The sequence below is a fragment of the Xiphophorus hellerii genome, chromosome 17 (genome assembly GCF_003331165.1).
Source record: "Xiphophorus hellerii strain 12219 chromosome 17, Xiphophorus_hellerii-4.1, whole genome shotgun sequence".
Classification (NCBI taxonomy): Eukaryota; Metazoa; Chordata; class Actinopteri; order Cyprinodontiformes; family Poeciliidae; genus Xiphophorus; species Xiphophorus hellerii.
In genome coordinates this window covers 19,238,772-19,250,545 of record NC_045688.1, presented here as the reverse complement: position 1 = coordinate 19,250,545, position 11,774 = coordinate 19,238,772, and the positions used below count along the sequence as shown (strand labels likewise).

The window sequence follows — 11,774 nt, the reverse complement described above, 5'->3', positions numbered from 1 at the left end:
TGGCTCATTTCCGTTGCTGATGTTAAAGAAGCTACCTGAGGACCACCACGAACCCCATACTGGACACCATAAACTGAGGGAACCGACTGGCTACGACTCCTCCCACTATGAGGTACCCCTTCGCGTTCCCACTGGATTGCTGCAGCCCTAACCTCAAGCAAAGTGCTGTCCGGCCTCATGCGTACCAGCTGCTTCAGCTCACGACGCAGGGAACTGTCTAACACCTGTTCGACAAACTGATCTCTTAGCAACGTCTCAGAATTCAGCATACCAGCAGGTGCACGCTGCTTTACCTTCTCCATAAGGCCCATTAATGTAAGGGAGAACTCCTGAAGACTCTCTCCCTCTAGTTGTCTTCTAGAAAAGAAGGCCTCTTGAAGAGCAACATAGGACTCTGAACAACCATACAATTCCTGTAGGATCTCAAATATTCTAGCAGGGTCCTCTCTCTCTGCACTAGAGCGATACTTTATTTCATTTCTAGCCTCTCCCTCCAAGTGATCAAATAGGAAAAACGCTTGGTCAACCACAGACAGATGTCGTGCTCTCATACACACCTTCGCTTCCTCCATCCACTCACTCAAACCTATGCCTGTCCTCCCTCTGAAGATGGGACATTTCCTATCTCTAGGTACAAAAATCAGTCTCTCTGCTACAGGGAGACTAGGCGTAGGAGGGGCATTAGGCAAAGCTGAAGAAGTGGACGGCTGAGCACTTAAGCTAGCCTGTCCTTGTCGCAACTGCTCATTGTCGGCTCTTAAGCTTGCTACCAGCTTTTTAAGTTCCTGAATTTCTTCTTCCATAATCACAAGCTTATTCTGTTTCCTGTGATTACCACAGTGCAAAACTACAACCTAAGGTTAACTGTTAACACCTCACCCACCACTTCGAAGATCTGCACGGAACCACTGCTGCTCTGTTACCGGATTGGCCAATCTACACAAAAAAAAATCCACACACACAACACAAATATTAAAAAAACCCAAACAAATACTTGTCTCAGATGTTCATAAAAAGCACAATCCTGCTCGCAGCGCCAAAAATGTGGCGTGACTAGGTTAAAATCAATATTGGGCAATTTAAATTTCTAAACCCAATTAAGTTGCTCCACAGCGCCACCCTGGGAATTTCACCCAGAGAATATTACCTCTTTTCTTTAAAGCACGCAGGTTCGGTTATGCATGAATTAAAACATCTGAGGCAATTTCAAATACACAAAAAGCTATTTATTAAATTCTTTTAAAACTCTTTTTAAAACCAGTTCTTTACAACAAAAAAACTAAGGAAAAACAGAAAAAAAACTATAGTAGCTGAGGTCACCGGCAGAAGGGGCCACTATAGGGACGGCATCCACCAAACACAGCAAACAAAAAAACCGTAAAAGCACCAGACGCAGTGAGACAACCAAAACTCAGGAATCACGGCACAAAAAAGAGGGAGACACCGTCACCACACCAGCACCGCCACCGGGCCTCAGCAACTGCAAACAACAGAAAAACAGTTAACCAAATACAACAACCTTATACTTAATACAACAAAAGAAAAACAATATCCGCCCAAATAAATAAACAATTATCTAAAGGAACTAAAGGGCTGGAAACTAAATAAAGAAAAAAATAGAAAATCCAAGTTGAAGATTAAGATCCGGTGTGGCTCTGGTCACGCCACAGCAGGAGGCGAGCTCGGCGCGCCGATGCCACACCCCAAACACCGCTTCAATTAAGGCGTGCAGGCGCCACCACAGTCCGAGTTCAACTGATGACGTGCACAATCCGGGATCCAAAAGAGCAGCAATGGTTCGAATATGGGGAAACCTAGGAAAGTTAATCATTTTAGACAGAACTGCAACAAACTGGAGCTTCCAATGAGCGTTATTTATTTACCTGTCAATCCAGGCAAAAACGCACACACACACTCGCTGAACGAGGAAGCAGAGGAGAGCAGCACAATAGCGTTTCACCTACAATCATACTTAAATTTAGATTTTCTAACAACGATCAGCAATAGTGCAGGGAGAGAGGAAACCTACCACCAGGGAATCAAAACAGCATGCACCACACTGGCGATATGTTGCCTTTTCTTCCGCCGGAACCCAAGAGACGCGGGCCACACAGTGGATGATGAGGAAGACACATGTCTGACTGGGCACAGCGGCCGCTTATATACCCCGCCCACTTTACCCAACCGGAGCGTCACACCTGGAAACTATTTGTATAGAAATATGTATATTTCTATACCACTACACATTGCTGCTAAAATTATAAACTTTCAGTAACCACAATTGCCTTTCAAAAAATACTATTCAGTTTAGACAGGGCAAAAGTAGCTGGCAGGACTTTTATAAAAAAAGAAAAAAAAAAGAAAACTAGCTACTTCCTCTGGGTGTCAAATAAGGGGAGGGTCTAACTCTCTCTCTTGTTGTTGCGCAACACCCCCCCCCTCCTTTCTGTCTCTACTGTCTCACTCTCTACTTCCTCTTCTGAGAGGGGAGATGTGCTACCAGCTCTCCTTCTAACGGGTTAATTGAATTTCCTAAATCTGCCGGGATTTACCCTGTCCAGGACTGAAGTAAACTCTGTTTAAGCTGGTTTCGAGAAACGATTCGCCTGGTTTTCTGACGGCCTACATCCAGGTGTCCCACCCTTCTTCCCCCTGTGAATTAGCCAGACTGAGCAGCCTACAGCCAACTAGTTTCACAGAGCACACCTGTTAACGGTCGCTCGTTCTCTATTTTACAACTTGCATTTGTTATTGAACCAGGTAGGTTTTAGTGACTCGGGCGAGTCCCAAGGATGACGTTTTAAATTTGGGCTACCAGCAACCTAAAAACATTTTAAACTTTTTCCTCTCCAGAATCAAACATCATAGCTATTTTACAACCATCAAAGAACTTTAAGGTGACTCATTAACTGAATGTCCACAACATCTTTTAGATTTTCTTTATGCTAAATATTTTATTAATAAGGCATTTTTGCAAGGGTCAGTACAGCTTAATTCAGTAGCAGAAATAATCAAATAAGTAAAATCAATCATCTAGTCTGTCTTTCCCTACTGCTGATACTAAGAACTAAAAAAAAGGGAACCTTTGAGAGAGACGGACGGAGTTTGGCGTTTCGAACCCCAGACCTGGCTTGATGATGAAGAAGGTGCTGCAGCAGGAGGAAGATGTTGATCGGCGAAGGCAGGAATCTCTGTAGGTCTGATGAGCTTCTTCTCCGCATGGATGGTGAGGTCACACAGGACTTGGTGCTGGCAGGAAAAAAGGCACCAGTTCTTCTTCTTTGTCTTTGCCTTTGTCTTTATCTTCATCTTTGTCTTTGGGGTCTGAACCCAGCCGATGAGAGAAGTGCGATTTGAAGCCACAGGTTGTGGGCCTGACGGGTTGGTCTCCATGAGAAGTGAGAGAGACGGACGGAGTTTGGCGTTTCGAACCCCAGACCTGGCTTGATGATGAAGAAGGTGCTGCAGCAGGAGGAAGATGTTGATCGGCGAAGGCAGGAATCTCTGTAGGTCTGATGAGCTTCTTCTCCGCATGGATGGTGAGGTCACACAGGACTTGGTGCTGGCAGGAAAAAAGGCACCAGTTCTTCTTCTTTGTCTTTGCCTTTGTCTTTATCTTCATCTTTGTCTTTGGGGTCTGAACCCAGCCGATGAGAGAAGTGCGATTTGAAGCCACAGGTTGTGGGCCTGACGGGTTGGTCTCCGTGAGAAGGACAGTCTTCGGCTCTGTGGCCCCGGCTCTTCTTCAGCTGCAGAGTTCTTTGTCCATCTCTTGGCTCGAAGCTGCCCGGAGGATCCAACGAAAGGTTCCTCTTTTGCACCTACCTTTTATAGGGTTTATCCACCCTTTTGGTGCGTTTTCATTGGCTGTCTGCTTAGACAGATGACCTCACATCCATCACTGTCCTTAAGACATTATGTCCTGATGTCTGTGCTAATGTCTCAGGGTTACTCAACCTCCTATGTCCATTGCCTGCACAACCTTTTACCTAAATAAGGCGGTGATCATCTCTGCTCTCCTGTTAGTTCCCCTTTTTCCCTTCCTTTCACCTTTCACCTACTATCTACCTACAACATATTAGTGATGTTTAATTGCAGTTACACCTTTTACACCATTTCAAGTTCAATGTCAAAATCACATTTATTTTCTTTAGCTTCTCTGATCTAGCATTCATTTATAATTTTATAACCATAACTTATATCACATTTATTTTCTTCAGCTTCTCTGATTTATCATTCATTTATGATTTTATAACCATAACTTATTAATTATACTTATTATAATCCTAATGTGAGTTATTACAGATGTTTTTCTGAAAAGAAACCAAGAATAATACATGATTCTAATTATTTAATACTAAAATTACAGTTACTTGTTTTTCTTGTAAGTGTTCCCACAAATGTTCGTGTAAATATTATTACAAGTAAACCATTATTAATATAAGTATTTTACTTTGAATCTTATCAAATTACTCAAAATGTTTAGATTTAATTCTTTAAAACTTTCATGCTTTAAAATAAGGAATAGTCTCAGCTATTTTTATAAATCTGCAGGCTGGAAACTTCCTCTTTTTCCAGGAAACCTGCTTTTCCTGTTTAATGACTCTCTCTGTCTGACTATGATTTCTTATGATTAGATAGAAAAAAGTAGAATTAAAGCAAAGTTTGCATGAGACAAAACAACACACACAACCAGATTTATTTTATTGACACCTAAGTATACTGTTGGGCCTTGATGTCACTTGAGTGATTCATTTTAAAGATAACTTTATTTTTTATTACTTCTAAACTAAAATCTCCAGCATGGGGAAGTGGGATGAGCTCGGATTTTCTTGACACTCTCTATATATATAAAAGATTTCACACTGTGAAAAATATCATGAAATCTTAGGTCATATGTTTTACTGTGTGAAGCAAGAATGAATAAAAATGACATGAAATCCAAAGTTCACTTTCAAATCTTCTCCGATCTTTATTCTTTTAGTTACATAAACACTCATGGCAAACAATTTGCCTCTTCCTCTTTGGTTTACATCTCGACAACCAAAACGTCTTTTTCACACTTACAAAAACCTTCCATTCTTTACTTTTCCCTACGTACTTCGTCCATCGTTCACACTTCCTTTAAGCTTCCAACATCCGACGGTTCACCTTCGCCGGTGAATAATCCCTTTCAGTTCCAAAACAAAACTTTACCCGTCATCTCTCTTCTCGTCACAATTCAACTCCATCTTAAAAACATCATCTCTTTTCCATTCTATTCTACTCCACTGTTCTCCATGCATGATGCTGCAGGCAGCGTCCACAACTAAAGCTCCATGCAAGATGATCCACTGAAAAGTAATTTGTTTCATTTAAAAAGTCAGCTATAAAAAAAACCAACATGGCTCAGTTCAAAATTTTGTTTGAAAACAAAACTCATCATTTCTTCTCATATGATCTGAATAGACCTTGGATTGTTATTGCTATGACTCTTAGTGAGAAACTAAGATCTGTTCTGGGTTTAAATTAATGCCTCTGCAGGTGAGAACAACAGTGTTCTGTTGTTTCAGGAATGTATCAACATCAAATCTGTCCCCAGATTCATTTCTAGCTTTGTGTGGTGCATCATCGTCCTTACCAAGCTAAAACAGTACTGCTTTACAATACCTACAAAAACATACAATACACTTTAAAATAGAAAAATGTAAAACGTTAATTAGCCCCAAAATAGGTCTAAAATATTGTTTAAATATCAAATCAATAGTAAACAGGATTGGATTACAACCTCGTTCTTCACAGACTCACACAGATCGATGCGCGAATTCTGGCTTTGGTTTTCACCATGCTTCCCTTTTAAAGCAAGTCATGCACTTTTTCCACAATATTTGGCATGGTTGGGATGCACTAGTACATAGCTGCCGAAGAGGACAGTAACACAGAACACTGCTGGAATAATACAAACACACGCCAACACACATAAATAAAGTCCCACGGTTCTTTGTTCTGTTTCTATACAACACACATCAGTGTCCACTGAGGAGTTTGTTCTCCCGTTCACTTCACACCATCGTCTCCTTTCTCTTCCCCAAGGAACCCAGTGACCTTTTGTCCTTTTTGCATTTGAGTGATGATGAAGAGAAGAGTGGTGCCGACAGCGGCGAGGCCAGAGAGGAGGAAGAGTGAGAGGAAAGTGATGAAGTTGTGGAGCCGGACGTGGAGCTGCTGCATGGCGAGCTGGGGGCGGACTGAGAGGTCTGCCGTGGACAGTTCTCATCCGGCTCCTCCAGGTGGATGATGGCGGAAGCGGAGGACATGCGGCGCTTGGAGTGGACGTTACTCATGTGTGGACTCGCTGTGGAGGGCTCGCCCGTGGGCCTGTGGACTGAGATGGCGCTGCGGAGGCAGTTGAGCCACTGCTGCTTGTGGAAGACATCGTTGACCTGTAGCGTGTGGGACTGGGAGTGGCTCGGGTCTTGTGAGCGGACGCGGAAAATGTTCTTAGCTGCAGAGAAAAAGGGGATATAGAATTAGAGAAAAACAACAAAAAGAAATTGGATTTAGTATTGGATTTAGAACTGGTCAGGTGAAAACCGGCCAAGTCCGGTACGGTCCAGTCGGTACATCGGTCGTACCTTTCTCTGAGTTACTGAAGGCTCCTCTGAAAGAGCCGCCCATCCTGACGTCCCCGTCCTGCAGGTCCTCCAACACCAGGTCCTGCACTGGGATGGGCTGCCGGTACACTTGGAAGCACTGTCGCTCGTTCCTGGTGACGGGCCGGGTCAGGACCAGAATCTCAGTGAACAGGAACACATGCAGCTTCTGGAATCAATACCAAAACAGAAAAGTGTTGAAAGCAGAGCTCTGGTTTGACAAGTTCTCTGGAGGATGGTGTAGGAGTGAATGTTTAGCTAACCGTGCCACTCTTGTTGCGCAGCTCCCCGTGACACAACAGACTCTTGCACTGTTCGATGCGAGGGTCTCTCTGCCTGTCGTCCAGATACTCCAGCTTCTCGATGTAGTACTGGCACTCGGACTCTCCCTTCTTCATGTTGATGTCGGAAAGAACGCCTTGGATGATTGTGATCTAAACACAACAGAGCAGTGGTTATGATAATGGTAGTCTCTACAGAAGATGCTGTTTCCTGTAGAGCGCCGAGTGTGTGTACTTACAGCTTCCTCCAGGAGGCCGGCGTCGGGGTGGTCTGGTGGAGTGTGCCTGAGGATCTCCTTCAGCAGCAGGGGGTACTTGACCAGGCGAGAGCGTGGAATGTCGAGAAAGCTCCACAAATCCAGCTTTCGGCTAAACGGAGACTCCAGGCAGCGCTGCAGGAAGTCCTGAACCCGCCGGTCCTGCTTCTTCTGGTCTAGCAAGGCCTTGGCTGCCAGCTGGTTGCTGCAGTACTCTTTGTAGGCGTTGAGCCTGGGAAGCTGCAGGAGAAGCAGAGATGCTTTAGCTGATGGCCGTCATCCAAAACACAGAGTCAGTGACCACTGCGTTAGAGGACACCTACCCAGCTGATAACAATCTGCCCAATTTGGCCCACGGTCCCATCAGACCCTGTGGCTTTGGAGAGCCGGGCCAGCAGGTCTTCATGCAGGGGGATATAGTCGTCTAGGTTACCAAAGATGTGTGTGAGCTCCTCCTCAGACATGATGGAGAGCTTCAGCATTGGGTCATGGTACGCCTGCAGGAGCAGAGAAAAGCAAACCGGGTCAGATTTCAACATCCAGCCAGGCTGACCGGAGCAGCTGCTAAGAATAGCTCGGTGAGGAGCTTCAGGGGTACGAGGCAAAGGCGGAGGAACTATTTTTGTCTTTTTTTATAGCTTCTGGCTCAGCTGCATAGATGGCCTGCCAGAGTTTGATTTAATATGTTTGCTTTTAGATGTCCTCCCTCTGCCTGAAAGCATTTAAAAAGAACAAACCTTGCGTGCAAGTTGGAGGTCCTCAATCAGGTCGTGTTCTCCACGAGACAGCTCAAATATGGCCTGAAGAGAGGAGGGAGACTGTTAGCAAGCCGTTCCACCATACTGAATGTAACAGTGGAGGAGAAGCTAATGAAAACAACATGTTTGACACATGAAGGACAAGCTAGGATGCTTGGGCACGAGTTCCTGGCTTGTCAGGTTTATGCGAGTTTACAGAGACGAGGAAATGAGGCCTGGATGGCTGAGATCTGGAATTAACTACTTTCAGACAAATATAACAGAGACTCGTGAGACTCGTCTGGTACTCTGCTAGAATTCCTCCCTGTCTGGATTTCTGAGTACAGGCATTTAGCCCGGTCTTATCCCTTTACTGTATTTCTGTGTTCCTGAGCTAAATCTCACCTCCTGGCGCTTGATCTCCTGTGTGGAAAACGTTCCTTTCTGGCGGACATCCAACGTCTCTGACCACAAGGTGCTGTTCCTTCTTTTGGGCGGTGTGGGGGCCGTTGCCTTGCTGCAAGGCTTGTGGGGCCCGGCCGACGACTTGCCATCACCCCGGAAAGAGGCCTGAGCGGGAAAAGGGGATAAACGTCAGCAATGTTGCTCGAAGTTCCTCGCATGCAAGAGGGGTCACATGTCACAAGAGCTCACCTGGAGGGTCTGGCCGAAGCGCCGGACGGCCCCATTTTTAACCGGAGAGATGAGGCTGGCTAGCGACGTCACCCTGCCGTGTGGACGGACACGCTTGGTGCTGGGTTCCTGAACAAACACATGAAGGATTAGTCTGGCTGTGGTCACGACAAAGGCAAGTCATCTTCATTCATTGTGCAGCAAGACAGAAAGACTCAATCAGGCCTGCTAACTGTGAAACCTTGACAGGAAACTCAAAACACATTTACAAGAGACAAAGCAGATGAAGTCAAGTTATAAATCCTCTATGAGAGGAGGATCTGGAGCCATGCAGACAGCCTGACGCGGTGGCTGACACACAAATACTGGGGAGGAAGGAGCTCCAGCAGCTGTTGGCTCCATCATGTGAGGAGTGGAGGGCCAAGCCAGTCCAGTGAGCACAAAGACCCTTCAGACTGCTCATCTGCTGGGGAGGGGGTCTGGAGAAACGCCAGCAATGCATGAAAACGTGTTTCTCGTTTTTTCAGTACCCCTGACAACAGCTACATCTCCGGTCTGGAGCAGCTCAGACAAACTGGCAGAAAACCTCAACCTGCCTTGCACAGTGCAGAATGGCAGGGCCTGCACAGCAGAGGATTCACCTGCGAGTTTAGACAAGCTCTCCAACAAACCTTGCGTGAGAGCAAGCTTACACCTGAGCTGGGTGACCACTCCTCACCCCCTTCCTCACCCAGCCCTGAGGCTACGAGAAGCAAAAGAGCTGCTCAATTTTGAGCCAACAACAACAGGCTGAGGAAATCAAAGAGTCAGAGAAGAGCAGGAACGATTTGAGCCGGTAGAGGAATCATTTCAAGAGTCTTCTGAGCTTCTCATGGTGGTGTGCTCTTTTTGATTGAGTGCTGAAGCTGCTTGCTGTTTTTTCTCCTGACTCAGGCCAAGTGGGGTTTTGCCTTGGCTCAGCGAATGTGGGAAACACTGCAGCCATTGAGGCTCCGGGTGATGTGGACAGCTGTGGAACAGATCAGCTCGGTCTGCTCTGGCTGTGGTTGACACACAGTCTGCTGTGGTCGGGGTTCCTGCAAAGACCCCTGAGAACTTCCAGTACTTCTGGCAAGCGACAACAAAGAGATGCAGCGTGTCAGCTGCTCTAAATGCGGTCTGTGGCCTCTGGAGTTCAGACATGCTGGCCTCTAATTTGTAGCCTTTTTATATCAGAAAAAAAACACATTTTAATTCTAGACAAAGAGGGCTGAAAACAACAGTACAAGTGGTGGCTTTCTAAAGTCAATATTGGAAAAGCGTGCTGAGCTTTTTGCCCTTCCTGTCCTTTGGAAGGAGGCCCCAGAATAACAAAGGGCCACTAGTCCTGCTCTTTGTCTGACAGTCCAGAGGCAGAGAAAAGTTGCTATTCCTGTCAGCCTAACTGTGCAGTTTCAGGTTGTCAGGCTGGATTCTGGAGTTGTTGTGTTTTTTTTTTTTTGGTTATTTTACTTTGTGTGGACAGTATCAGAGGAAAACTGCAACTCAAGCTCTTCTTAGAGGACCCAGACTGTCTTTAAAGTTCCAACTTCATCAACATCCCTTCCTGTTTTGCCCTTTGGTGTAACTAAATTTACCCAATAGATGATGGGAAAGCTTTTCTAGGGTTTTGCTTAGCAAGTGAAAACTGTTTTAAAATTGAGTAATCCTGTGAGAACAGGGTTTGCATCATCATGTGTTTGGAGCTTCCCCTTTATGAAGATATTTACAGTTAATGAAACCACATGTGGAGGAAGGAACAGACTGACTATTACTGCGTACAGAAAGGCACACCTGGCTTTCAAACACCAGCGTTGGGTAAGGCTTCCAGCAGAGATAACACACTTTGCCTTCAGATGTCAAAGGTCAAAATCTACCTATGACTGTTTGGCTTTGGCTTGAGACAGAGAGCAACCCCCCTTCCCTGCTGCTGCATTATCTGTGCTGCTTTCAGTTTGCTGACTGTCCTGATCTCACTGTAGGTCACCAAGACTGAGCCGCCTGCTGGGATCCAGCTCCAAGGGAAAACTTGGAATACACAAAGTTTACAATTCAGAAACTTTATAAACTCTAAGGGCCACAGGATCTGAAGGCACACAGGCCAAAGTCTCCTCTCATATACCTGTACAGTGTGCAAGTGTGATAAGAAAACAGAGTCAGGCACTGATTCACTCACAGTCACACACAGGACATACACGTATGGTTTCATGTAAAGCAGCCCCAGTCAAACATTTACAGGAGGACTCTCCGTATCTCAGTATTGGTACTCTGTGACTTTCTGCCTTACCTCTGATTCTTTGTTGGCTTGGTTCTGGCAGTCTGTCACTTGCAGAGTCCGTTTGATAGGCACCAAGCTACCCAGCTCATCGTAAGCCACCATAGCTTTTGGCAAAAACACAGAATCCTTTAAATCCTGGGGAGTTAGCTCCAAGTAATCCACAAAAACGGAAGTAACAATTGAGTCGAAATAAATTGATCCACCTCCTCCCTACCTATAGTCTTCCCTTTGAGACAGCTGTCTCAGCTGCCCTCATGCACATACTCTAAACTTTGCTCTGAGACACAGAGCAGGGCTGGGCTTTTATACAGCAGTCCAGGCTGAGGGGAGGAGCTGCTGCTGGAGCTCTATGTGTAGACAGTATGTGGATGTGAGGAGAAACTGCCTGCATGGTCTGTTGAACCATCCACACAAAGTAAAAACACTAGTCAGAATTCTTAAGATTACAGGTAAATCTTACTGCTAACTGAAGCTGATGTAAACAAAGGAGATAGGGGATCATCAAGGATGGCTGCTCGGACCCTGGTCAGAGCATTTAATGTGGGTTTATTTCATGGAACTGGGATGAAATCAGTGCAGTAAAGCCTGGCAAAGATTGCAACTTTTAGTTAGAAACAAATACATCTGCAGGTGGAAAAATAAGAGTCAGTCAATTTTCCCTTCGGTTCGGATTAGTGATCAGCACATTTTTTTCTATTTATCAAATTGATTAAAATTAAGAACCTCCACCATCAACCAATGCAAATATATAAATGTTCATTCACACCTTCACTTAAAACGACTACCTCTGTCAAGGAATCCGTGGAACATTTTCCTCGATTTATTAAAATCCTTAGAAAACAGAAATAAATAGAAAATAAAAATCTGTATTGGTTAGTCATATTAAAAATTAATTTACTAAAATAATTTATCAAAAGATTTTAATGCAATGAAATAGT

The 11,774-nt window shown here is 44.9% G+C and overlaps 1 protein-coding gene and 1 long non-coding RNA gene across 2 annotated transcripts; both read right to left on the bottom strand.

Annotated features, from left to right (window-relative positions):
* Nucleotides 1–1,257: 1,257 nt before the first annotated feature.
* LOC116736955 (uncharacterized) lies at nucleotides 1,258–2,209 on the bottom strand. Its single transcript, XR_004342708.1, has 3 exons — nucleotides 2,030–2,209; nucleotides 1,884–1,960; nucleotides 1,258–1,814 (listed from the first exon to the last, which is right to left on the bottom strand). It is a non-coding gene; the product is annotated as an uncharacterized LOC116736955 (long non-coding RNA).
* Nucleotides 2,210–4,947: 2,738 nt separating this feature from the next.
* LOC116736865 (neuroepithelial cell-transforming gene 1 protein-like) lies at nucleotides 4,948–11,120 on the bottom strand. Its single transcript, XM_032589702.1, has 9 exons — nucleotides 10,846–11,120; nucleotides 8,562–8,669; nucleotides 8,313–8,477; nucleotides 7,908–7,970; nucleotides 7,494–7,667; nucleotides 7,153–7,410; nucleotides 6,896–7,066; nucleotides 6,615–6,801; nucleotides 4,948–6,484 (listed from the first exon to the last, which is right to left on the bottom strand). Exons 1-9 carry the CDS (start codon nucleotides 10,936–10,938, stop codon nucleotides 6,042–6,044), a joined length of 1,662 nt encoding a protein of 553 aa, XP_032445593.1. The 5' UTR covers nucleotides 10,939–11,120; the 3' UTR covers nucleotides 4,948–6,041.
* Between the last annotated feature and the right edge of the window lie 654 nt (nucleotides 11,121–11,774).